The sequence below is a fragment of the Gossypium hirsutum genome, chromosome A09, assembly GCF_007990345.1.
Source record: "Gossypium hirsutum isolate 1008001.06 chromosome A09, Gossypium_hirsutum_v2.1, whole genome shotgun sequence".
Taxonomy (NCBI): Eukaryota; Viridiplantae; Streptophyta; class Magnoliopsida; order Malvales; family Malvaceae; genus Gossypium; species Gossypium hirsutum.
The window spans coordinates 68,625,105-68,652,973 of NC_053432.1; the positions used below are offsets into that span (position 1 = coordinate 68,625,105).

The window sequence follows — 27,869 nt, forward strand, 5'->3', positions numbered from 1 at the left end:
TTGATAGTGCAACCTCATGCCGATTGGATTGTCAAGTTGTAACATGTTTATAGGGCAGATTTCATGGCGAAACTTTCACGAGATAGCCGGCAATAACTCTATAGTTTCAATACTCTACCTGCAGGGTGTGGTCTCGTGTGGAATGGATGCAGGATCTACTTGGCTTAAATAATGTTATTTAGCTATTTTTCTGATTTTATTTATTTACAGAGTAGCATTTATCCTTTTGTATAACTCATTTTTCCAATTTTGTATTAATCATAGAAAGGTTAATATTGATAGGAAATAAATGGAAAACTGTAATAATCAATAAGAACCATCATTTCATTCATTTATAGGAACAGAGTCGAAGGTTGCTTTATGCTAGTGTAATAGGTTAGAGTTTTCACCAATGGTTTTTGAATTAATGATTTTTTTATTTTATTTTATTTTATTTTTAAATAACGTTTATCATGTGTTGTAGCATTATATTATTTGATGCGAGTATTTAATGAGTATTAAATCATAAAGAAAATGAAATAAAGTTGATGATTTGGTTCAATTCTCTGCATTAAATGAAGTTACTATTTCATTATTTATTTGTTAGGAAAAGGGCCCACATTCCACTAAAATTTCAAATCTCTTTCCTCATTCTTCTCCTGGGTCGCCATCCGTTTAACCTTCATTTCCAAAATTTACCCTTTATTTTAAAAGAAACTAAGATACAATCATGCAAGTTGTACCCCCAATAACTCAATCATGTAGAACACAACAAGAATCATCCACCCTTCTTTCACATATTTTTCACTCTCTTCTTTTCTTCTTTCAAAACCTTTTATAATATGAATTAGGGTAGATTTTAAGTATAATATTAATATATTTTATATTTATCTAAAATTTTATTTAAACTCGTTCATATTTGTCAAATATTAACTTAAATTTATTTTAGGCTCATCCATATTATTTTTAATTTTTAAATTTTTTATATTATTTTACTTTAATATTTAATAATTTTATTTTATTTTTTACTGAAATTCTTATATAATCATCTTAACATTATTTTATTGTTTCCATTAGAGTAGTGTTATATATTTAGTAGAGGTTTATTTTTTTAATGCTTTATAATTTATAAAAATAACATAATATAAAGTATATAAACTTAAAAATGAGTCAATTTAGGTTCAAGTCTTGAATGTTCAACCCCAAGCCTGGCACACATTTTAAACAGGCTTAATTTTTTTTATCCAAACCTAATTTTCAAGTTTAATATTTTTATCTAAATCCTCCCAAATTTCTAGCGAGCTTTTTATAACATCATATACCCAGTCCGATCACCTGACCCTAGCTATAAGATATTACAACTGTAAAACATTAACATTATTCACTATTTCAACATAAATGATCATTCAATTCATAGCATAATATAATTACAAAAATTCAATTATAATCAATCATAATCGAGCCTTAATCGAGCATAAGAAGCTACTAAAACAACTAGAGAACAAATCTAGACTAATCTGAAACTTTTACAAAAATTCAAGTAAAAAGTTTAAATAAGGGTCACGCAGCCATGTGACAAGGCTAAGGTCGTGTAGTTCCAAGACATGGTCGTGTTGCCTAATTGATGCTGTGTAATCATGGGTCACACAGTCGTGTCATCAGGTCGTGCAAGAACTTATACCGTGTGAACTAACCTGCACCAAAATTAAATAGGCCACATGATCGTGTCATGCAACCATGTGTGGCACACGGCCGTGTGGCAGGCCGTGTGCACCTAAACATGCCTTCAAAACCAAGTCATTTTACCTATAATTTCTTAGATTACAAGCCATGCAATTACCATCCATTATACCTACCTATTACACCAAATCTTGCCAAAACATATCAAATAACATTCAATCTAAGTGCCTAACCGATATGCCCTCATTAGCACCACAATTCAAACATTAAAACATAAACCTTTCAAGCTCAAACTACTTAACATTTCATGCTAACTCAACCATCAAATAAACTTCATTTTCTCATGACCATGTTCATCAACCAACCAAAATATAAGAGACATTTTATAGCCAAGATAACATGTTTAAATACCAAATAGATTTATAACATCACAATCAATTAAAACAACCATTATAGCTTATAAACTTATACATTAATTCACATATTAAATGGCACAAAATATAACAGAATCGTCATAAACATACATATACCAAAATCCCTATTTACATGCCATTTAAAATCAACCAAAATGAACAAATAGCTACCGAAAGAGTTGACAAATGGTGTGATTTCTAAAGACGATTCAATCGACAGCTCGAATCCGACTATCTACAAGGAAGAAAACGAAACAATGTAAGCTTACAATAAGCTTAGTAAGTTCATAGCATATAACATCACAAACCTACCATTTTAAGTATACAAATCATACATAACATAAAATTAGCATTCCTTACCATGTTTCATAATTCCTACCATATCTAATGGTTAGCTATGAACATATAATATCATCAAGATCACAAGATATCAAAGTTCACATACTAAATCATAATCAACATAAACATAGCTCTTCATGTATGATTTCATTTCTATTCCCTTTACTAATTGTTTTGTCCGGAGAACTATAGTAAATTGATTGTGGATACATGGCTTAAATAATGTTATTTAGCTATTTTTCTGATTTTATTTATTTAAAAAAAAAGAGAGAGTAGCATTTATCCTTCTGTATAACTCATTTACCCAATTTTGTATTAATCATAGAAAGGTTAATATTGATAGGAAATAAATGGAAAACTGTAATAATCAATAAGAACCATCATTTCATTCATTTATAGGATAGAAAAATAAAAACAGAGTTGAAGGTTGCTTTATGCTAGTGTAATAGGTTAGAGTTTTCACTAATGGTTTTTGAATTAATGATTTTTTATTTTATTTTATTTTTAAATAACGTTTATCATGTGTTGTAGCATTATATTATTTGATGCGAGTATTTAATGAGTATTAAATCATAAAGAAATTGAAATAAAGTTGATGATTTGGTTCAATTCTCTGCATTAAATGAAGTTACTATTTCATTATTTATTTGGTTAGGAAAAGGGCCCACATTCTAAAATTTCAAATCTCTTTTTCGTGGGTTGGCATCCATTTAACATTCATTTCCAAAATTTACCCTTTATTTTAAAAGAATCCAAGATACAATAATGCAAAACAAGAATCGTCCATTTACTCCACAGTTAGATGGCCTCTTTCACCTTCATTTTTTTCTTTTTAATAATTGATGGCATAATGACATGAGCTAAAGGGGCAGTGTTTATATCATGTTTCTCGAGGTGCTTGAATCTGCCCCTCCGACTACAGTAATTATTTAGAGAAATTGCTATAAAAAGTGAGATATTTTCTCACCAGTTCAATCAACTCGTCCCAACATTTTCAAATTTTTCATTGACCGAGAGATATAGGGATTGTTCTCCAATGGCAACCCAAATTGATTGTAACAATGAGGAAAGCTTCTCATATGCCCTCCAAATCGTCACCTCTTCAGTACTGCCCATGTCGATGCATGCGGCGGTTCAGCTGGACATCTTCGGAATCATGGCGAAATGCGGGCCAGACGCTAAACTCTCCGCCAAGGAGATCGCGGCACAGTTGGCTACCAACAACTCAGAGGCGGCCTCCATGCTGGACCGAATCCTTTTATTGTTAGCCAGCCATGGAATCGTGGGCTGCTCCGTGGTGGATGAGGAAAAGGGTAATCCTCGTAAGCTGTACAGTTTGACGCCAGTCTCCAAATTCTTTGTGCGGAATGAAGATGGGGTTTCCTTAGGCCCTTTGATGGCATTGCTTCAAGACAAGGTCTTCATTGATAGTTGGTGTGTTTCTTCTTCCCTCTCACTCTCTCTCTCTCTTAGTTACTTATTTTTATTTCTTAGACTTGATTGTTCTTAACCCATCTTCACTTTTGATATATAAATTCTTAAAAGTTATAGTCCACAGATTTTATATCAGTTTGTAGAATAAGGAAGACATGAACATTATAATTTAAAGAAAGTTCGAGGATATATTTATATCACCCAAGTACGTATCTTAAATTCTTAATATATGTCAAATTATTGGATTTTTTATAAAAATAACCCAAATAATTTAATTAAGTATCAAAATAATTCACTTTTTTAATTAAACATGAAAATGACTTTAAATTTACAGTAAAAGTTGGTGGAGCCAAATTATATGACGCCACCAACTTGCCACGTCAGCAAGGAGCATAAAAAAAATAACTTTTTTGTGGAGCCATGTAGAATGGCGCCACCTGTATAAATATCAGAGAAATACAGAAATTTCTAAAAATATGTGGAGATTTCAAAAAAATTAACTATTTTCTGGTAGAGTCAATTAATATGGCGCCACCAGATTCTCCTACCATGTCAGTTTCTTTTTTCTTTTTTTATGTTTTATGTTTTATGTTTTATCTTTATTTTATTTATTTATTATTATTAACTTAAAAAATTTAAAATATATGTGTGAAATATTTTATTAATATATATTTTTTAATTTTTAATTTTTAATTTTTTTAAATATTAAATATTATTTTTAATAATATAAAATATTTAAATATTTTAAACTTTTAAATTTGTTATTAGTTTTATAATATTTTAAATATTATTTAATTTGTTTTATAATATTTTAAAATTTTTATATATACTATAGAAGTATAAATTAACAGTGTTTTTAATGGTAATTATTTATTATTATAGGTAAAACGAAAAATAATATTATAGTGGATTTTTTTTCAAAGTAAATGACATACTTATTTCTAGGGTTAATGTGTATTTTAATCCTAAATTTGATAATATATATTTAATTATTATTGGAAAACTATTAATTAAGTTGATTTTTTTTAGGTACCTAATTAATCTTGTTAACTTTTGTACCGATAACTAATAAAATAGTGACACATGTATTAAAATTTTAAAAATATTTTGTAGTATAATTTTTAGAATCTTTTGATTTTTTTAAAATTTTATCTGCATATAAACAAATACCCAAAAAAAATTTGGAGGGCCAAAACTAAATTATATATATTTATAAGAATTAAAATGTAATTTCACCAATATGTTAACTTAAATATTTATAGGTTTTAGAAGAATGGAATCAAAATTTAATATTTTTTAGAATAAATTATAATTTTTCCATATATTATTTATAACTTTATAAATTCTAAAGGATTTGGGGGATAGTGCCTCTGGTAGCCCCCTTTTGCTGCCTCTGAACAAACAAATGATATCCATATTTAGATGAATCTGGAAATTAATTTAAAAAAATTAATTTTTTATAATTAAAAATAATAATATGAAAAAGAATTTGGATACTATTATTTTAGGATTTTTCTGTATTTTATGATATTTTAGATTTTTTTCTTTAATTTTTAGTTTTTAAAAAATTATATAGATTAAATGATTTTTATTTTTATTTTAATTTTAAAACACGTTTGTCATGTGTTGTAATTAGAGGCGAGTATTAAATGAGTATTAGATACAATAGTGCAAGTTGTACCCCTAATAACTCAATCATGTAGAGCAAAACAAGAATCATCCACCATTCTTCACGCATTTACTCCACTTTTACATATCTCTTTCACGGACTTCCATTGTACTTTTACAGTACTAATTCTATTTAATTTGTTTATACAACTAGCTCTATTTTTATTATAATAAACTAGTTTTATTTAATTAATCTCACTATTAAATAATTTATCTCTTCATTTCGTAACGAAAATTAAAAAAAAAAAAGACATAGGAAATTCTATATGCTCATTTTCAAAACAAAGAGTTGCCCACTTCGCCCAACTATTAACTCTGTTTCTCTATCTTATCATCAAATTCCTGCATGATAGGTCGCAACTGAAGGATGCAATTATAGAAGGAGGAGTTCCATTTGACAGGGTACATGGATCAAACACATTTGAATATCCAGGCAAGGACCCAAGGTTCAATCAAATTTTCAATACTGCAATGATCAATCACACCAGTCTCGTTCTTAAGGAGATCCTCCACAACTACAAGGGTTTCCAGCAGCTTAGCAGTTTGGTTGATGTTGGCGGTGGTCTTGGAATCACACTCAACCTTATCACTTCCAAATATCCCTCTATTAAAGGAATTAATTTTGACTTACCTCATGTTATACAACATGCTCCTGCCTACCCTGGTAACTATCTTTTCTTTATACTACTTTGTCATAGGCACTTTTATGATGGACAATGGCTAGAAGGGTTTTTGGAGTTCTTTGATTGCCAAATGGCATGTTTATGCCTGATTACATAATGCTAATCAACAAATACTATGTAATGACAGGTGTCCAACACGTAGGGCGAGATATGTTTGAAAGTGTTCCTAAAGGAGCTGCAATTTTTATGAAGGTAAGATAATATCATTTGTGTTCATTAGCTGCAGTTCTGAGTTACAATATTCAATCATCTCTCACCAATAATAGTTAATTATTAGGCTCTCTTTAGTTATTTATATATATATATTTGTTGCTTTATCAAAAGTTGTTTTTGGGATGTAAATTAATATACTGTACATTTCATTTCATATAGTCATAATTCAGGGTTTGACTATTTTGAGAGAAATTTTTAAAGTTTCATTTATTAAACAATCGGTTGAATACTCAACAATGGTAAGGTATTGTCTTTGTGGTTGGGGTTTTGTCTCCCTCCTCCACCAAAAGTTGTGTACGATATATAGAGGGAAAGTACTTTGGTTGGTAGAGATATGACAGGCAAGACTCACTAAAGAGGTGTTAGTATAACATGTGATATAATTATGGAAGTAACCCGCATACTAGGGGATTCGAACCAACATTGTAACTCAAGTGGTACCATACTTGCAAATATGTGGCCTATATGACTTAGGTTGATGGTTCGAGTTTCTTTGCATGCAGGTGACTTCCATAATTATTGTTACATACTATACAAACATTTTTCTCCTAAGCCTTACTGCTTGATGAATGACACTTTAAAGATTTTTCCTAAAAGAATCATCCACTCAACATTTACAACATTTTCCTTTATTATCATATTTTATATTTAGGCCTCTTTTATGCAAAACAAATTAACTTGAAAAATAAATCATATAGTGGATTCTTCATGATTGGAGCGGCGATCATTGCTTGAAGCTATTGAAGAATTGTTACAATGCCATTCCAAAAGACGGAAAAGTAATAGTGGTGGAGGCAGTGGTTCCGGATGTACCGGAAGCTAATGCCTATTTGAGAAGCATCACACAGGTAGATATGGTGATGCTGGCGCAAGATCCTGGAGGAAAGGAAAGAACCAAATCGGAATTTGAAGCGTTAGCTACTAAAGCCGGATTCAGTGGCATCAGATATGAGTGTTTTGCTTGTAGCTACTGGATCATGGAGTTCTTTAAGTAATTGGATTTCATATAATTGCGAAGCTACCAATGCAACCGAAAAGAATAAAAGTGGATGCTTGTATTTCCTTTACTTTGGAAAATAAAAATACTAGAGTAATTAAATTAAATTAGATATGATGTTTATTTTCTTTTATTAATTTTATTCGTAACTGAATACTTTCTTAAATTAATCTGCCTCATTGATAGTGCAACCTCATGCCGATTGGATTGTCAAGTTGTAACATGTTTATAGGGCGGATTTCATGGCGAAACTTTCAGGAGATAGCCGGCAAGAACTCCATAGTTTCAATACCCTACCGGCAGGTGCAGGATCTACTTGGCTTAAATAATGTTATTTAGCTTATTTTTCTGATTTTATTTATTTACCAAAAAAAAGTGTAGCATTTATCCTTTTGTATAACTCATTTTTCCATTTCTGTATTAATCATAGAAAGGTTAATATTGATAGGAAATAAATGGAAAACTGTAATAATCAATAAGAACCATCATTTCATTCATTTATAGGAACAGAGTCGAAGGTTGCTTTATGCTGGTCTAATTGGTTGGGTTTTTGAATTAAATCTGCAACATTAAACTAAAAAAAAAATTTAACTTTGTTTAATTTGTTTCATATATAAATTACATAATAAATTTTACATCCAGGATAAAAAATAAAATAATGTAATAAATATAATTATAAAAATTATTATAAAAATATGAAAAGACAAAAACACTCCCAAAACTCAATTATAGAATTGTGGGTTAAAAAAATTATATAATAAATATATTTATTAAATGTTTATATAAAAATCAAATGAATTTTTTTAAATGGTTAAATTAAATGTTTAAAATTCATTGTATCTCAGCTTTAAATCTCACTATAATTAAGTTTTTTTATTAATTTTATAAAATACCCTTATAAGGTTTATTTGACAAAATTATTTTAGTTTTTCATTTAATTTTTCTATCTTTTTAATTTTTAAACTTGTATTTCTTGTCGAATCGCTCCAAAATAAATGAAAAATTAACTTTTTTTTTAACTTTAATGGTGTTGAATACATGTAGATTGCCACGAAAATAACATGTCAGCATTTAATTTTATTAATTTAAAAATTCAAAAAATATAAAAACTATTTTAAATTAAAAATCATTAAAATTATTAAAAATTTATAAAAAAATACTTTTTTATATTTTAAATTTTAAAAAATTATTTAAATGTTGATATGCTATCTATGTGACAATTTACGTGTATGCCACATTAAAGAAGCTAATAAATGTTAAACTTTTTCATCTATTCTAGGGTGATTTAACAAAAAATACAAGTTCAGTTATTAAAAGAGGCAAAAAGTTAAATGGAAGGCTAAAATAATTTTTTTTGTAAAGTTGGAGGGCAAAAAAATCATTATGCCTTTTTATTTTTATATTCTATGAACTAAAAATATATAATGAATTGATTAATTTCTTGTTTGATATTACAATTTTTTTCCTATTAATTTAATCCTTCTAATATAGAATTGAAAAAAATGAGTTTTACAAAAATAAATATAAATGAGATTTTTTTTTGTAGTATCATGTTACAATTTAATTCAAGAATCATTTTATTAAAATTTAATTTATTAAACTAACATGAAACAATTATAGAGTATTTTTATGTTTTATTCTATAAATTAAAAATAAAATTGATATAATTTTTTATTCTTCTTTATTATTATAGTTTTTATTATTTCTTATCAATTTCAATCCTTCTATAATTAATATAAAATTGGAAAAATGAATAATCACTTTAATAAACAATTTTAAAAAATAAAATGAAAAAAAAAAACATGTTGCATGAAGGGGCACTTAAATCCCAAGTTTAATAATATTTTATTAAAACATCAAAGGATAAAAACACAATCCTATTAATAGTTGCCAATAAAAAGGCATTTTAATAATATTTTAATTGAGATAGTGCTTTGTCTTATCTAAATTATATTAATTTCCTAAGTTAGTTTGTAAACTTTTTTATCATAAGTAGTATCTATTATTTAAAGTGGTATCTAAATTATACCTTTTTTTTAGGGTGATACCTAATTTTTTTTAATCACAAGTGGTACTTAATCTATATTTGATACTTAAATTATACTTCATTACCTAAAAAAATTCTCTTAGGCAATCATTTTGTAACACATGAAACTTTTAAATTAAAAGTATAATTAAATTTAATTAAATTAAAACTTTTCAATTTTTTTACACTCTCCCTTTCCCACAATTATTTTTTCTGTTTTAATAATTTTTTTAATTGTTAGATAACTTTCCTTTGCGATCTTAGTACCATTTTTTTTCTACTCAACTTCTTTCCAGTATTTGAATTTCATGTTTTATTCAGATGTTTTCATTATCGAGAGTTCACCCAACATTAACTTTGCAAAGTATACAGAAAAGAACAAAGAAAATTATTTTTAAGAAAAATAATACATATGCTCTGATCGAGTGAGAAAGGAATTGAATTAGAGGTTTAGGCATGAAAAAGAAGCTCACCAAAACTTGGGCTTTATCTCTGAAAATTGAGTTTAGATGAGTTTTGTAATAGGCCCAATTTGCTCGGGCCTAGACAAAAACCAAACAAAAAATAATAATAAATAAAAATAACAAAAGTCCAAAGCCCATTTACAATATCCAACACAATGACCCAAATTAAAAACCCTAAGCCCAAATTACAAGCCCACAATATTAAATTCTTTTTTTCAAAAAACTAAAAATCTAACCCTAATGCTGCTGTCGCCTCCACCTCACCACGTCAACGCCTGCCACCACCAACTCTACCACCGTTGACTTTGTCACCTGCAAAAGAAAGACAAACACACAAGCAATAGTAGAATAAATAGTAGATAAACAGTGTATAATCGACTATATAAGACCACAACAAACAGTTTGTAAAAAACAAAAAAAAAAAGATGGTGAGTCAAAATACAAAAAAATTTAGAAATCAAATCTTCTAACAAAAGGTGATTTTTTTTTATATATTCATTCTATTTTTTTCTGTTCTTATTTTTACTTTTATAAAAAAAAACAAAATACAAAGAAAAAAAGTAAAAATTACCTGACCCTTCGCATTCCGCTGATGTAGGTGGCATAGGTTCGTCGTTTTCGATGAAAAACGACGTCTTTTGGGGTTCAGAAGCTCGAAAAATAGAAGAAAAAAAAACCTTTTTATTTTTTCGGCCACCATGGATGGCGGCACCGTCGCCAGTGATCGGCGGTCGCCACTGTGGCTAGCGACGAAAAAAATGGGAAAAGGCTGAAATGATTTTTTTCAAAAAAAATTAACTTAAACAAGCATGGTGCCATGCCCAAAATACCCGCCTGCATAGGATCCGCGTGTTTTTTAACGAATGGGTTATTTACCCTTTCAACCCTTTTGCTTTTTGAATAGTTTACAATGGGGCCCAAATTCCATTCTTTTAATTTTTATAGATTTGGCCACTAAATTTTTTGTGCATTTCAATTTAGTCCCTGGCTCGCTGATCTCCAGGAGAATGGACGCGTGTCCATAAGATTGGGTTAATTTCTTAATTAATCCTCTCCTGTTTTCGCTCATTACATTTTAGCCCTTCTATTATTTATTTTATTCAATTTATCCTTTCAATTTTCTTTAAGTTACTATTAAGTCTTTTTTATTTTAATTCTGGCATTTATTTATTCATCTACTTGTTTATTTATTCTTTATTCCATTTATTTTATTCATTTATCTGTTCTTACTTATTTATTTATATATTATTAATTTATTTATTTATTTTTGTTTCAATCCTTGTATTCATTTATTTATTATTCCGTCATTTTTTTATATATTAATATTTTTTATTTCCTGTCTTCGATTTTTTTATATCTATGCTTTCATTATTATTTGTTTATGTATTTATTTATTATTCCCTTTTTATATATTTTCAAAATTAGATTATTTATAATTTTTTTATTTGTACATTTTGTTCATTTATTATCATTATTATTATCATTATTTTTATCTTATTTTTATTACTTTGTCATTTCTTTTATCATTCTCTGTCCCTAAAAAAGATGAGAAAGTACGAATGTGCGTAGACTATAAGAACTTGAACAAAGCCAGCCCGAAAGACAATTTCCCATTGCCGCATATCGACACTTTAGTGGACAAAATGGCATGTTACTCACTGTTCTCCTTCATGGATGGTTTCTCAGGATACAATTAGATAAAAATTCATCCTGAAGACATGGACAAGACCACATTCGTAACTATGTGGGGAACATTTTGCTATAAGGTGATGTCATTTAGACTAAAAAATGCAGGAGCAACGTATCAAAGAGCCATGGTAACTTTATTTCGTGATATGATACACAAAGAAATCGAAATTTATGTTGATGATATGATCGGAAAGTCCCGAACAAAGAAGGAGCATGTACAAGTCTTAAGGAAATTGTTCTTGAGATTGAAAAAGTTCTAACTGAAGCTAAATCCAGCAAAATGTACTTTCGGGGCTGCGTCGAGAAAATTGTTGGGATTTGTAGTCAGTGAAAAGGGGATTGAGATCGATCCAGATAAAATAAAGGCTATACTGGAATTGCCTCCGCCACGCACTAAAAAAGAAGTTCGAGGTCTCCTAGGAAGACTAAATTACATCCCCTAGTTCATTTCACAGCTAACTGAGAAATGTGACCCCATATTCCGTCTCATTAAGAAACACAACCCAAGCGTTTGGGATGAGAAGTGCCAGAAGACTTTCGACAAGGTCAAACATTATTTGTCCAATGCCCAGTACTGATGCCTCCTAGCCTAAATAGACTGCTGATACTGTACTTGATAGTATTTGAGAATTCCATGGGATGCGTGCTTGGCTAACATGATGAACCAGGGTGAAAGGAAAGAGCGATATACTATCTCAGTAAGAAATTCACTGAATGTTAGACAAGATGTTCGCCAATCGAGAAGTTGTGTTGCACCTTGATCTAGACAACCCGAAGACCGAGACAGTATATGTTGTACCACACAACTTGGCTCATCTCAAAACTCGATCCTCTAAAGTACATGATGGAGTCGACTGCTTTGAATGGAAGAATGGCCCGGTGACAAATCCTGCTTTCTGAATTTGACATAGTCTATGTGAATCAAAAGGCTATAAAAGGGAGCGCAATAGTAGATTTTCTGGCCAGTAGAGCTCTAGAAGATTACGAGCCTTTGAACTTTGATTTCCCAAATAAAGATCTAATGTACGTTGCAACCACTGAAGAAGACCTTCAAGAAGGTCATTCTTGGAAACTAAACTTTGATGGAGCCTCAAACGCTGTAGGTAACGGAATTGGAGCAGTCCTAGTATCCCTAAAAGAATATCATTATCCATTCACTAGTAAATTGGATTTTGATTGCACAAATAATATGGCAGAATACGAAACATGCATCATGGGCATTCGTGCTACCATTGAACGTAAGATTAAAGTGCTAGAGGTGTACGGAGATTCTGCACTAGTGATCTTTCAACTCAAAGGTGAATGAGAGACGAGAGACCCCAAATTTGATCAATTATCGAAGGCTGGTTCTGGAATTAATTGAAGAGTTTGATGACATCACATTCTGCTATCTTCCATGAGATGAAAATTAGATGATTGACGCTTTGGCTACCTTGGCTTCTATGGTCAAAGTGAACAAGTAAGAGGATGTAAAGCTTATCTAAATGAGTATTTGTGAGACTCCGGCTCATTGTTACAACATCGGAGAGGAAGAAGAAAAGGATGATCACCATTGGTACCACGATATACTGCGATACATGAAGAATCATGAATACCCTGACCAAGCAACTGAAAATGACAAAAGCGCTAAGAAGACTGGCCAGTGACTGTTTTAGATGGGGAGATCCTATATAAAAGGAGAAAGGATCAGGTGCTACTAAGATGTGTAGACATTGTCGAGGCTAAGAAAATCTTGAAAGAATTCCACGAGGGTGTCTTGGGAACACATGCTAATGATTTTACAATAGCCAAGCAAATCATGAGATTCGGGTATTATTGGTCCACCATGGAAGGAGATTGCATCAGCTATGCCAAGAAATGTCAAAAGTATCAAATTTATAGAGACAAAATTCACGTGCTTCCTTCACCTCTCCATGTCATGACTTCTCCATGGCCTTTCTCTATGTGGGGCATGGATGTCATTGGGCTGGTATCAGCAAAAGCTTCTTATGGGCATCGATTTATCTTTATGGTCATCGATTACTTCACCAAATGGGTAGAAGCTGCTTCATATGCCCATGTTACGAAGCTGGTAGTCAGCAAGTTCTTAAAGAAAAAGATTATATGTCAATATGGTATGCCAGAAAGGATCATATCTGACAATGCATTAAATTTGAACAACAACACTATATCGGAAGTCCGCAGTCAGTTCAAGATCAAACACCACAACTCATCACCATATTGCCCAAAATGAATAGTGCAGTAGAGGCAACCAATATGAACATTAAGAAGATCGTGGTAAAAATGACTGAGACTTATAAAGATTGGCATGAGAAGTTGCCATTTACCTTCTATGCATATCAAACATCTGCCAAGACCTCAACTGGGGCAACGCCTTTCTATTTGGTTTATGGAATAGAGGCAATTTTACCCATTGAAGTCAAGATTCCTTCTTTCCAATTTTTGGCAGAATTGAAGTTGGATGATGCAGAATGGATCCAATCACAATATGATTAGCTAAATTTAATTGAAGAGAAAATGCTGAAAGCCATCCGTCATGGTCAGATGTACCAAAAGCGAATGATGCGACCTTACAACAAAAAGGTTCGTCCTAGAGAATTCCATGAGGGGGACCTAGTATTGAAAAAGATCCTGCCCATACAAAAGGATTTTAGAGGGAAATGGATGCCAAATTGGGAAGGACCTTATGTAGTAGAGAAGGCCTTTTCTGGATGAGCGTTGATTTTGACTGAGATAGATGGCTAAAGCTTGCCCAATCCTGTGAATTCAGACTCAATCAAGAAGTACTTCACCTGAAAAAAAAAAGAGGCCAAGGCAAAAACCCACAAAGAGCGCCTTGAGACCAAAGGGGTTTTTGAGTTGAAAACCCAGAAAAGGGTAATTCAAATTTTGATCAAAGATGGGGCATGTGGTAGTCTTGTTATCCTCGAATTAACAAGGAAGAGGGATGTCACGTCTTAGGGCATCAACAAAGTACTTTGGATCTCCGAAACATATATCAAGTTCAAAAGGGTCCTCGAGGAGTTTGTGCGGAGAAGCTTATGCTACAATATCTGGGGCACCTGTTTTCATCTTATACATTTTGTATTTAAGTAAATTTGCTATTTTGATTAATCTATTCATTTTGAGCTTTGCTTCTAATAAATTTCAACCTTGTCCATTGTTACTATATTTTCAAGTATTTTTCATTTAAATAAAAATTAATGGACTAATAATGTTCAAGAAAAAAGAGTTTTCCATATTGCTCTGAAAGGTTTTCTAAATAGTACAAGGATCTGAAAATAGGACCACTATTCAGAACTAACCAAACTTAAGGGTTGGAAACACTTAAGAAAGAATAGTCTAAATTGTAACTATTTCTTCAGATTTTTCGTTAAAGATACTAGCTGAACAAGAAGACATGGTAACACATCAGTGATAGAACTTTGATAAATAGCGAGCAATGACAACCTAAGCATTAAAAAAGGATCATTCTCAAAAAATGACATTCTACATTAATGCAAATATCATTCATACACATCTAGTTAGGAGCATTTAATTCATCCTGATCATGACATCCTAATCACTAGGCATAAATAGGCCCATTAAATGGATTTTACAGGTCATGTTCCCAGATAATAGTGTAACAGATCAGTAAAACCACAAATCCTATACCCCTGAAGTTGCAGTGGGATGGATTGAAGTCATTATGGCGAATATTATCTTCCTGACGTTGTAGTGGAGAAAATTAAAGCCACAAATCTTATCTCCTTGAAGTCGCAAATGAATAGATTGAAGTCACAGATCTCATCTATTTGAAATTGTAGTGGAGTAGATCAAAGATTGAAGCCATAAATCTTATACCTCTGAAGTTGCAGTGGGATGGATTGAAATCATTATGGCGAATCTTATCTCCTTGAAGTTGTAGTGGAGCAAATTGAAGCTGCTAATCTTATCTCCCTAAAGTTGCAGCGGAGTAGATAGCGAATCTTATTTCCCTGAAGTTGCAGTGGAATAGATTAAAGTTACAAGTCACAAATCCTATACCTCTGAAGTTGTAGTAGGTCGGATCAAATCTACCATGGTGAATCTTATCTCCCTGAAATTGTAATGGAGTAGATTGAAGTCACAAACCTTATCTCCCTAAAGTTGCAGTGGAACTAGTTGAAGTTACAAATCTTATTTCCCTGAAGTTGTAGTGGAGTAGATTGAAAATAGTAACTCTTATCTCTCTGAAGTTGCAGTAGAGCAGACTAAAGCTATAAACCTTATCTCTCTAAAGTTGCAGTGGAGAAGGTTGAAGTTATAAGTCTTATCTTTCTGAAGTTGTAGTGGAGCAGACTGAAGATAGTACATCTTATTTCCCTGAAGTTGCAGTGGAATAGATTAAAGCTACAAGTTACAAATCTTATATCTCTGAAGTTGCAGTGAAGCAAATTAAAGTAACAATACCCCTGAAAGTTGTAGCGGGTTAGAATGAGGCTACTTGAAGAAGAGGAGCAACAAGAAGTCAAGATTCGGCGAGGACAGGCAAAATTGGTCCTTCGTGAAAGTCTGTGCTCCATTCTCGTTACACGACAACGAGCAAAGAGGAGCAGCTGTAATAGGCCCAATTTGCTTGGGCCCAGACAAAAACCAAACAAAATAAATAAATAAATAAAAATAACAATAGTCCAAAGTCCAAAGCCCGTTTACAATATCAGACCCAATGACCCAAATTAAAAACCCTAAGCCCAAATTACAAGCCAACAATATTAAGTTCTTTTTTCAGAAAACTAAAAACCTAACCCTAATGCTACTGCTACCTCCACCTCACCACGTCAACGCCTGCCCCCACCAACTTTGCCACCGTTGACTCCATCACCTACAAAAGAAAGACAAACATGCAAGCAACAGTAGAATATACAGTGTATAATCGGATATATAAGGCCACAACAAACAGTTTGTAAAAAAAAAAGACAATGAATCAAAATACAAAAAAATTAGAAATCAAATCTTCTAACAAAAGGTGAAATTTTTTTTTATGTATTCATTATATTTTTTTCCTGCTCTTATTTGTACTTTTATAAAAAAACAAAATACAAAGAAAAAATGTAGAAATTACTTGATCCTTCGCATTCCGCCGTCGTAGGTGGCAGAGGTTCGTCGTTTCCGATGAAAAACGATGTCTTTTGGGGTTCGAAAGCTCGAAAAATAGAAAAAAAAAGGCCTTTTTATCTTTCCGGCCACCGTGGACGACAGTGCTATTGCTGGCGACCAGTGGCCGCCACGATGGCCAGCGGCGACTCTTTAGTCGGATTCTGAACTACTTCAGAGAAAAAAATGGGTTGGGGGTTTTTTTTAGGGAAAAGGCTGAAATGATTTTTTTCAAAAAAATAAATTAAATAGGCATGGTGAAACGACGTCGTTTCATCAATGTCCAAAACGCCCCAAAATGACGTCGTTTTGAGGCTGAACCGGAACGACCCGACCTGCCCGCACAGGATCCGCGTGTTTTTGAACGAATGGGTTATTTACCCTTTCAGCACTTCCGCTTTTCGGATGATTTACAATAGGGCCCAAATTCCTTTCTTTTAATTTTTATAGATTTGGCCACTAAATTTTTCGCGCGTTTCAATTTAGTCCCTGGCTCGTTGATCTCCTGAAGAAGGGATGCGTGTCCAGAAGATTGGGTTAATTTTTTAATTAGTCCTCGCATATTTTCACGCATTACATTTTAGCCCTTCTGTTATTTATTTTATTCAATTTATCCTTTTAATTTTTTAAGTTACTATTAAGTCCTTTTTATTTTAATTATGTTATTTATTTATTCATCTACTTGCTTATTTATTCTTTATTCCATTTATTTTATTCATTTATCTGTTCATTTACTCATTTATTTATATATTATTCATTTATTTATTTATTTTTGTTTCAATCCTTGTATTCATTTATTTATTATTTCGTCATTTTTTTATATATTAAAATTTTTTATTTCCTGTCTTCGATTTTTTTATATCTATGCTTTCATTATTATTACTATTTTTATTATTATTTGTTCATGTATTTATTTATTATCCCATTTTTATAAATTTTCAAAATTAGATTATTTATAATTTTTTTATTTGTACATTTTGTTCATTTATTATCATTATTTTTTATCTTATTTTCACTACTTTGTCATTTTTTTATCATTTTTTATCTTATTTTCACTACTTTGTCATTTTTTTATCATTCTCGTATCATTTACGTTTATAATCGTCATAAGGCATCTAGCATTTTTATTTTATTTTTATTTTTTTACTTTATTTATTTTATACCATGGATTAATATTCTTACTATTATTATAGCTACATTGATATTATCATGGCATTTCTTTATCCATTTACTATATGTCATTTAAATATTCTATCCGTATAACCATTTTAAAATCACTACATGCATTATGTTTAAATGTAATTAGTCGTTTTTATATTATACCCCAAAATGAGATAACTACCTATTGTTTTAATATTACACTTATTATTCACTACAACAAAATAACCCTACCGCGACACTTTTTTTGACCTAAGACGACGCAAAAAAGGTTGGCATAGGTATCGCGACGCTTTTCTCGACGCTTCCAAATAGGTTGTCTATAGTATAGTTGGCATAGGCTTCGCGACCCTTTCGAAAAAGCGTTGCCATAAGTCAACATAAGCCGACCCTTATTTAAGGGTTGGGAAAGACCTAGTCAATGCCAACCTTTAAAAAGGGTTGGGATAGACCTAGTTAAGGCCAACCTTTGAAAAAGTTTGCGATAGACCTGTTTAAGGCAGCCTTAAAAGGGTTGGTATAGTTCTTGTTTAACGCAACTTTTAAAAACGATTGGGATAGAGCCGTCTAAGGCAACCTTAAAAAGGTTGAGATAGACCTTGTCTAAGACAACCTATAAAAAAAGGTTGGGATAGACCTATCTAAGGCAACCTTAAACAGGCTAGGATAGACCATGTCTAAGGCAACCTTAAAAAAAAGTTGGAATAGACCCGTTCAAGGCAACCTTAAAAAGGTTGGGATAGACTATGTCTAAGGCAACTTTTAAAAAAAGTTGGGATAGACCTGTCTAAGGCAGCCTTAAAATGGTTGGGATAAATCTTGTCTAAGGCAACTTTTAAAAAAGGTTGGGATAGACCCGTTTAAAGCAACTTTAGAAAGGTTGAGATAAATCTTGTCTAAGGTAACCTTTAAAAAAAGTTAGGATAAACCCGTTTAAGATAACCTGAAAAAGATTGGGATAGACACGTATAATGCAATTTTTTTCTATTTTTTATTATTTCAATATTAATATATTTTTATAAATATTTACAGTGAATAATGATAAGAATTTTGCTTTAAATACAACTGAAAAAAATATAAACTATAAAATTAAAATTAAAATAAAGATTGAATATTCACTACAAAAATCGATCCAACAATCAAAATACACTAACATTTAGCTGAAATGTATACCACTAACATTCAACTCAATGTACAAAAGTAAACAAATAAAAAAATACCTAAGGCGATGGACATTGATATTGATGTTGTACTACAAAAAAGCTAATACAGTTTGAAACTGCAACTTTAATTCCAAGAAACTCTGTTGATCTCTTATTTCTACAAAAGTAGCCCCAAGTAGTGAAATATATCCAGATCCAAGTATACCATATACCCTAACAATCCATTTTGTTTACTACCTAATTGTAACATATGCAGTTTTTTCTCTTTTCACCTTTATTGCTTCTCGACTCTTGGCTATATTTAGCGTTATCCCTCGAGCCCCAACCTTGCTGTAAGCCAATTGCCGACTTCATTCATCTCTTTAGGGATTGTGTAATGACCAATCCTGTACAAACCGGATCAAAAACTTAAAACTTTGTCTGGATTTGCATTCCCTTTAAGATCAAAAGGACTGAGAATACACTTTTGAAGAAAACAATCCATTGGAAGTTAATATGAGCTTTATGCATGAGGTGAGAGATCATAAACAGTGTTGGCTTGTATGCTTGTATGCTTTTATGGAATAAATGTTGCAAATCAAAGTATTTGCATTGCTTGCTTATATGCTTTTATGCTGTAAGAAAAGATATAATTGCCAGCACAAAAGGGTTGGCTTAATCTACATCATTGTCCACCAAAATTAAAAAAAGAAAAACTCAGAAATAATAAATCACCTTTCACCAAGAAAAATAGGAGATGAAGTAAAAGGCTTCGCTAATATAGCACCAACAGCCCACATATCTGTAAACGCTACTATTATCAGACATCATTCAAGCAAAATTTTACAAAGGCTTCAATAAGCTAATGAAATAATTCAGTGATCTCTCTAGGAATCACACTCTAATTTTGTAAAGGGACTTCCCCATCTACATATATCAGAAAGAACTATCATGCATTGGCTCAATTCCTTTTGTCTTCCATTTATTAGGGGCATCAGATAAGATGAACAGGAGAAACGAGAATACTTTGTTTACCAGGGGTAACATACTCAAATGTTGCAGGGTTGTATTAGAGAACTTGTGCATGAAGTTCCAAGGGCTCCAAATGGTCATGCGAAACTGAATCTGCCTCATCCCTAAGATTCCTGCACCAAAAAAGAGAAATATAATCACTTGCTTACACCTAAGATTGGCATAAATAATCATTTAATATTCCGTTGTTTGTTACTTTTTTTATATTTGGCTTTTGTTTATGGGAAAAAAAATAAAAAATTTCTGAAAAGTCAAAATTACAGTTATTTAACATAAAACGCATAATTTTACTTTCATCTTTTTCATAAATGATAGAATCGTATATGCTCTCTCTATATAAATCGTTCTTTCAAACGAGTATAATTTTACCTTTTAACAATTTTGAACAGAAAATATAGAAAACGGCGAACTCTGAACAACAATTAAATCAAATAGCAACTATGTGGGAGCTTTAACCAATAAATTCAAATTATTCAAAAAAAGAAGAAGAAGAAGAAGAGATAAAGCTTATATAATTAATAACAATGTCAAAGACTTAGAAGTCCAAATATTTTCTTTCAGATTTCACTGCATTGAGAAAACACTAAAAAATTGAGCTAAAATTTCAAATTCACCAGAATTTTAAACACTTACTAGATATGAAACGTTAGTTTAGTGAAGTAGATCAACAATTCAACTAGCCTGAGCTTTAATTTGAGGTCGGTTTAAAGACCTAGAAGCTCAACAGCCGGGTCGTCAAATAGCCAAAGCCCAGATCCGAAGCACCAGGCGACGAAGGAAGCGGCAAGCACTGCGCCACCTCGGAGTGGATGGTGTGTGGTTTGCATAAAAAACCACCATTAGTAGAATATAATGTTAGCTTCACAGAAGTTATTACATAAAAAAATCCTCTTATATGCCAAAAATAAGAAAAATGAAAAGTTTTTTAAAACTAAATATATTAAATTGAAATTCGGTTCTAATCATCTATTAACAATTTATTAACAAGTTGAAATCTTTTTAAACTATAGAGAACAGAGACAGAGAGAGAAAACCTGTAGTTCAAAACCAGTAAATACCAATTCTTATACCAATAGTTGGCCAAAACGTTAAGAGTACACCATTTAGTAAATTCAAATTGATAAACATGCCTATTTTCTTAAAAAATCCAATAAATAGTGTTCAATAGGTTTTCTTTTTTAAATGATGTACTATTAGCCATTTGAACCTACCAAAAATATTGTAAAAGTAAAAAGACTAAATTATGCCAAATAAAATTAGAAAAACTGAATCCCAAATTTCAACATAATAAAGGGTCTAAAACCATAATTAGATCACTAAAATCAGGCTAGTTGTAAAAATATTGTTCAATTTTGCCTGTGCCTGCATTGAACAACTACTAAATATACAAGCATTTTACTCATCTTAAGGATTTGGGACTCAGATAATAAATTACTACTTTTTCTTTTTCATTTTAAGAAAAAGACATGATTTGTCTTTCATTTGCAATACTACTGACTTAAAGGGATGATCACTCCGCGCCCCCCTTAGATCCATAGTAGGGATCAGCAGTTGGTATGAATCTTTCATATTCATTGTGTCTATATGGCCTGACTGGAATCTGCAAAATTCAAAGTTTTGATAGTTTATTTGTAAAATAAAAATTTCCATGAAATGTGATAAAACTCAAAAGCAATTACGAAAAACAATATTAGTTACATAAATCACTATCAGTCACTCTCCTATACTGATTTTTGAGAACTATTTCTATTGTAAGTTTCTTCCAGATAACTAGTAAGAGAAGTCTCAAAGGAGAAATTGTATCCAGAATCATGAGAAACAAAATAAGATACCTGTTTTGAAAGGGACAAGCTTGTATACCCAAGTTTTTGGTACTCAACCTTGAACTGGAAAACTGATATTATCTGCGAATTGAGTTGAATAATCGGAGGGAAGAAAGGAAGAATAGAAGAAGAAGTGAAGGAGAAAGAGAAAAAATTGAGAGGAGAAAACCAACAGAAGGAAAATGGCCTGTTTTTTCATAGGAGGTTAAAAAGGTACAGCCAAAGCAGATAACAGCTATCCAAAGCAAAAAGACAAAATTTACCGTTTCGTTTAAACAATCCTCAATATACTGAAATAGAAATTAAACTAAACGCAGTGTTTAACAACTAACAATTTAGAAACTAAAAACAAATCAAAATTGGCAGACTTGAAAACGTGAACTCCATTTGGTCTATATTAGATACTCCCTTCTTGAATAGGATCCTTGTTCTCAAGGATCAAAAGCAGGGTACCTCTGCTGTAATTCTTGTAAGTCCTCCCATGTTGAGTCTTCTGGAAAGGTGTTGAACCATTCAACCAGCACCTCTGTAGCAGCTTGATTCCCCTTCTCGATCATCCTTCTGTCTAATATTCTCATGGGTTCCTTGTCGATGACGCCATTAGTCCCCATTACAGGTAACATAGATGAAGTTGGTGTCTTACAATGTGCTTTTTGAGCTGAGAAACGTGGAAAGTAGGGTGAATTCTTGATCCGGCTGGTAAGGTTAGCTTGTAAGCGACTTGACCCACTTTGGCTTCTACAGGAAAATGGTCCAAAGTATTTAGGAGAGAGCTTATGATTCTTCAGTTTGTGGAGTGAATGTTGCCGATATGGTTGTAACCTTCAGTACACCCAATCTCCTACTTCAAAACTTCGGTCAGATCTTTTTTTGTTTGCAATCTGTCTCATTCTTTCTTGAGCCCGTTTCAAATGGAAGTGAAGGAGCTTCCTCATGGTTTCTCTATTTTGCAAGCTTCGGTCTACAGTAGCTACGTTGGAAGAGTCAGCTAGGTACGGCAAATGTAGGGGTGGTGCTTGGCTATAGAGGGCTTCATATGGGGTGGTGTGGATTACTGAGTGGTGTGTGGTATTGTACCACCACTCAGCTAAAGGTAACCAGTGCACCCACTCCTTAGGACATTCACTCACCATGCATCTTAGATAGCCTTCTAGACACCGGTTCAGAACTTCAGTCTGTCCATCTGTTTGTAGGTGGTATGCTGTTGATAAGCAAAGTTTAGCTCCTAATCTTTTAAAGAGTTCTTGTCAGAAATGGCTCACAAAAATCTTGTCCCGATCTGATACAATTGTTTCAAGAATACCATGCAGCTTGTAAATGTGTGTCAAGTATTCTTGAGCTACAGTGATGGCTATAAAAGGATGTGAGAGAGGTAAGAAATGCCAGTATTTTGTGAGGCTGTCAACTACCACTAGGATGGTGTTGTTGTTGCGGGTGACAGGTAAACCTTCAATAAAATCCATACTGATAGCCTCCCAAGCTTGATTGGGAATAGGGAGGGGCTATAGGAGACCAGGGGAGGCAGCAAGGTCTGCCTTACACTGTTGACAAACAGGGCACTCTCTGACCCATCTCTGTATATCCTTGGTTAGGCCCTTCCAGTATACTTGTTCGGATATCCATACTTTGGTGGCGTGTGTCCCCGAGTGACCTCCCAGTGGGCTACTGTGGAAACAATCGAACAAGTCCCTCCTAATTTTTATGTCATTCCCTACAACTGCCTTCCCTTTTCCCCTTAATACTTGCCTATTCCATGAGTATTTTGGATGCCGTTGAGGGTCCTCTTGAAGCTCAATGCATACTTGATGTAGCTTGGGGTTAACTAAAGCAGATTCCACCACTCTCTTTCATAAGTTTGACCATGAAGTGCTTCCCACACATTGAAGGAGCTGTCCCTCAAATTCGTGGGCCTTCCTAGACAAAGCATCGGCTACCAAATTTTGATTACCCTCCTATAAGTGATGTAGTAGTCATAATCGAGCATTTTAACGACCCACTTTTGTTGAAATAGAGTAATAGCTTGTCGATCAGCTAAAAATTTCAAACTTTGGTAATCGGTCCTGATTTGGAACTTTCTCTCAACCACATAGGAGTGCCATTTCTTTACTGCCAAGAGAACCGCGAGCATTTCCTTATCATAGATGGATAGTGCTTGATGTTTCACTCCTAACCCTTTGCTAAAAAATGCCACTGGTCTCCCTTTTAGATGTAACATAGCCTCGACCCCTTGACCACATGCGTCCGTGTCAATGCAGAATTCTTCATAAAAGTTAGGCAGGCATAGAACTGGTGCTTGGCATACGACTTGCTTTAACATTTCAAAGGCAGCTTGTTCATGGGCGGTCCAATTCCAAGGGGTGTTTTTCTTGATTAAATTGGCAATGGTCGAGCCATAACCCCTTAACTTCTTATGAATCTTCTATAGTAACCCGAAAGGCCTAAGAAGCCCCTCAATTCTTTGACCGATTTAGCGGTGGGCCAATTTGGAACTCCCTCGATCTTGGCGGCATCCATTTTCACCTCTCCTGCAGCTATAACATGCCCCAAATACTCTATTTGATGAGTGCGAGATGTACATTTACTTTGCTTGACAAACAAATGGTTGTTCCTCAAAAGCTGCAACACCTCTTGTAAATGCATCATATGTTTAGTCCATCTGCTGGAATAGACAAGTATATCGTCAAAAAATACCAAGACCGACCTTCTTAGTAAATCTTTGAAGATAGTATTCATCTCTGCCTGGAAGGTTGAAGATGCATTGGTTAGGCCAAATGGCATAACCAAAAATTCGTAATGCCCTTCATGTGTTTTAAAAGCGGTTTTGCTAATATCTCCCTTATATATTCTAATTTGGTGATAGCCCGATTGAAGGTCTAATTTGGAGAAAAAGAGAGCTTGTCCAAGCTCATCTAATAGTTCTTCTATGATGGGTATCGGAAAATGATCCTTAATGGCTAGTTGGTTCAGGTGGCGGTAATGTACACACAAGCGCCAACTCCCGTCTTTTTTTCTTAACCAAGACAACCGGTGAGGAAAAAGGGTTGTTACTGTCTCTTATGGTTCCAGCACGCAACATTTCCAGGATGAGTTTCTCAATTTTCGTCTTCTGCACTGTATGGTGCCGATAGGGCCTCATATTCACCACTTTTGTCTCGTCATGCAATGGTATCCGATGATCTTGTGGTTTGACAGGGGAAAGTGTAGCAGGCATTCGGAATACGCCATCATATTCTCTTAAAAGTTGTTGCAAATCTGTTGGAGTAGATGCGGGTGTCATTTTCAGCTTGGTGTGTTGTTCGGCAGCCAATATCATGGAACAAGGAGTGAGTGGTGTCATAGACAAGCATTTGGACTTTTGGTGACCTGTCAGTATATGTAAGCCTCCGGGTGGAATACCCTGAAGCAAGTAATCGTGGCCTTTGTGTTTAAACTTCATAGTGAGAAGTTGGAAATTCCAAGTGATGGCTCCTAAAGAGAGTAGCCATTGTATGCCTAGCACCAAATCACAACCCTTCACTGGAAGGACCATGAAGTCAGTTACAAAACTGTAGCCTTGTGTTTGCCACTAAATAGCTTGACATCGTCCCCTCGTGTACAAAATTCCAGCATCAGCAACCATAATCTCTATTATATTAGTTGGTTCCACAGCGAAGTTACCTCGCTTGACCAGTTTGGAGTCAACAAAGTTGTGTGTGCTGCTCGAGTCTACCAATATTATCACATCAATGTGCCCAATTCTAGCTGCAATTCTCATTGTTTTATGCCCTTGGGAACCCTATAATGCATGTAATTAGAGAACAGGAAGGATGGCTTCAACTTTAGATTCTGTATTCTCAAGGTGTTCGGGACAGTCTTGAAACTATTCCCTTGGTGAGTTGAGGGCCTCCGTTCCTATTTCATTGTTAGAGCCCACCACTAGCTGATACAGTTGGGACTTCACACACTTGTGTCTTGGGGTATACGTTGCAGCGCACTAGAAACATAGCCCTTTTTTTCTCCTATCTTTCATTTCGGCTTGGGATAAGGACTTGGTTGGAGTGCGATGAATGTTTAAAGGTAGTTTCGGTTTGTTATGGATTGGGAAGAGTCCTCCAGAAGTAGGAACATGACTGATGGGTTTGGGGTTAGGAAAGAAAGGTTTAGAATACCCCCACTCCCCCCATCAGAGGAGTCCTTTTGACCATGTTTGTAGGTACAATGCCTTCGACCTGTCTAGCTAACATGAAAGCTTCCAAGAGCGTTTGAGGTTTGAATAATCTAAGGTACTGGCCAATTTCCACTTTAAGATTACTGATGAATATGCTTAAAGTGTAAGGTTCGTGCAGGTGTAGCTGGTTGAGAATACTTACAAATTGGTCGTGGAACTGGTCAACAGACCCCTGTTTCTTGAAGGTGACCAATTCAGCCATCGGTTCAGTAAAGTTGAAAGAGTTGAATTTCTCTTGCAACCCACGAGCATAAGTGTCCCACGATAACATTTGAATCCCTCCATGACTTTGGCTGAAAAAATGGTGCCAGTCTAATGCTTTGCCTTCCAAATGAAACATAACAGTTCCCACCTTATCTTGGTCCATTATACCGTCAGCTTCAAATAATTGTTCTAATTTGGACCACCACCCTCGGAAGTCAACCCCATCAAACCTTGGGTAGTCGAGCTTAGAGTTTCTTCCCATAGAGTTGAAGGTACTAGCCTTTGAATGGATGGCCATATGACTTGATTCGACCATAGTGTCAATAAAAGAGACTCATTTGGTGGAAATCCAAGAGGCGTACCCCTAATACTCCCTTTCCCTTGTCTGATGTTTGCACCTGAGTGGTTGGAGTCGCACGTCCCACATGCTGGTCAAAGAAATTTTGAAGCTCGGTTCGAATGTCAACTTTTATGGTTTCATGAAACTGCTTGAAACTAGACTCTATTCGAGCGTCCGTTTGAGAAACGTTGGTTTGCAGTTGAGTGAGTTCCTGTAGCATTAGTCCCATGTCTTTTTGCATGACTCCCATATCCTTTTGCAGTCTTGTGGTAACTCTATCACCGGCCATCAAGATCGTTAAGTCTCTGATACCTTTAATATTATCTGCGAATTGAGTTGAATAATCAGAGGGAAGAAAGGAAGAACAGAAGAAGAAGAGAATGAGAAAGAGAAGAAGTTGAGAGGAGAAAACCAACAGAAGGAAAATGGCCTGTTTTTTCATAATACCCTCCTTGCTGTCATAGGAGGTTAAAAAGGTACAGCCAAAGCAGATAACAGCTGTCCAAAGAAAAAAGACAAAACTTACCATTTCGTTTAAACAGTCCTCAATATACTGAAATAGAAATTAAACTAAACGCAGTGTTTAACAGCCAACAATTTAGAAACTAAAAACAAATTGAAATTGGCAAACTTGAAACTGTGAACTCTATTTGGTCTGTATCAAAAACACCATAAACATCCGGAACCTTAAATGACGCAGAATAGAGACCCTGCAGTACAAGAATGGACCAGTATTTTAAGTGGATGACTTCCTACTAAGAGAAGGGTGTTTTCACAAACCATATAATCTAAAGAGGCAAACAAAAAACCTTTTTGTCATTCGACAAAAATCTTATAAGAATTTCTTTCCTACTTTTCTCCTCTAGGGTTTCGACATTTTGGGAAAGTTGAGGAAAAGAAAAAGGTTCTTCCCCTTTTCTTTTTTTTCTTTACTGGTTTTTCTTACCCTCTTTTTTTATTATTATCTATTTTTATATTCCCATAAAATTTTAAAATTTTATAACATATATTAAACTATAATGGTTTCTTTATTAGATAAATCTCTTAGTTATAACTTAGCTTTTAATTTAATAACGCCATACTTTTACCACTTACATGGTTTAGTCCCTATACTTAAATTGAGCACTAAAGCAACGAAATTATCTAATCAAAATTCAATTCACCTACAACATAACTCCATAAATATTTAATAAAAATATTTATGACATCGATTTACAAAAACAAAGTTACAAAACTAGAATTTTCAATACTACTGACTTTCGG

General features: G+C 33.3%; 1 protein-coding gene and 1 long non-coding RNA gene across 7 annotated transcripts; one reads left to right on the plus strand and one right to left on the minus strand.

Annotated features, from left to right (window-relative positions):
- The first annotated feature begins 3,447 nt into the window (after positions 1 to 3,447).
- LOC107889317 (caffeic acid 3-O-methyltransferase-like) lies at positions 3,448 to 7,404 on the plus strand. Its single transcript, NM_001326760.1, has 4 exons — positions 3,448 to 3,845; positions 5,867 to 6,177; positions 6,324 to 6,388; positions 7,108 to 7,404. The coding sequence occupies exons 1-4, from the start codon at positions 3,448 to 3,450 to the stop codon at positions 7,402 to 7,404; spliced, it is 1,071 nt and encodes a 356-aa protein (NP_001313689.1).
- Positions 7,405 to 18,935: 11,531 nt separating this feature from the next.
- On the minus strand, positions 18,936 to 27,550 carry LOC107889318 (uncharacterized). Of its 6 annotated transcripts, XR_005901141.1 has the most exons (7): positions 27,293 to 27,521; positions 27,023 to 27,104; positions 21,865 to 26,930; positions 20,666 to 21,632; positions 20,036 to 20,145; positions 19,736 to 19,802; positions 18,936 to 19,407 (listed from the first exon to the last, which is right to left on the minus strand). It is a non-coding gene; the product is annotated as an uncharacterized lncRNA (long non-coding RNA). The 6 variants fall into 6 exon arrangements; XR_005901140.1 differs by having other exon boundaries at positions 27,023 to 27,550; XR_005901137.1 differs by having other exon boundaries at positions 21,865 to 27,104.
- Between the last annotated feature and the right edge of the window lie 319 nt (positions 27,551 to 27,869).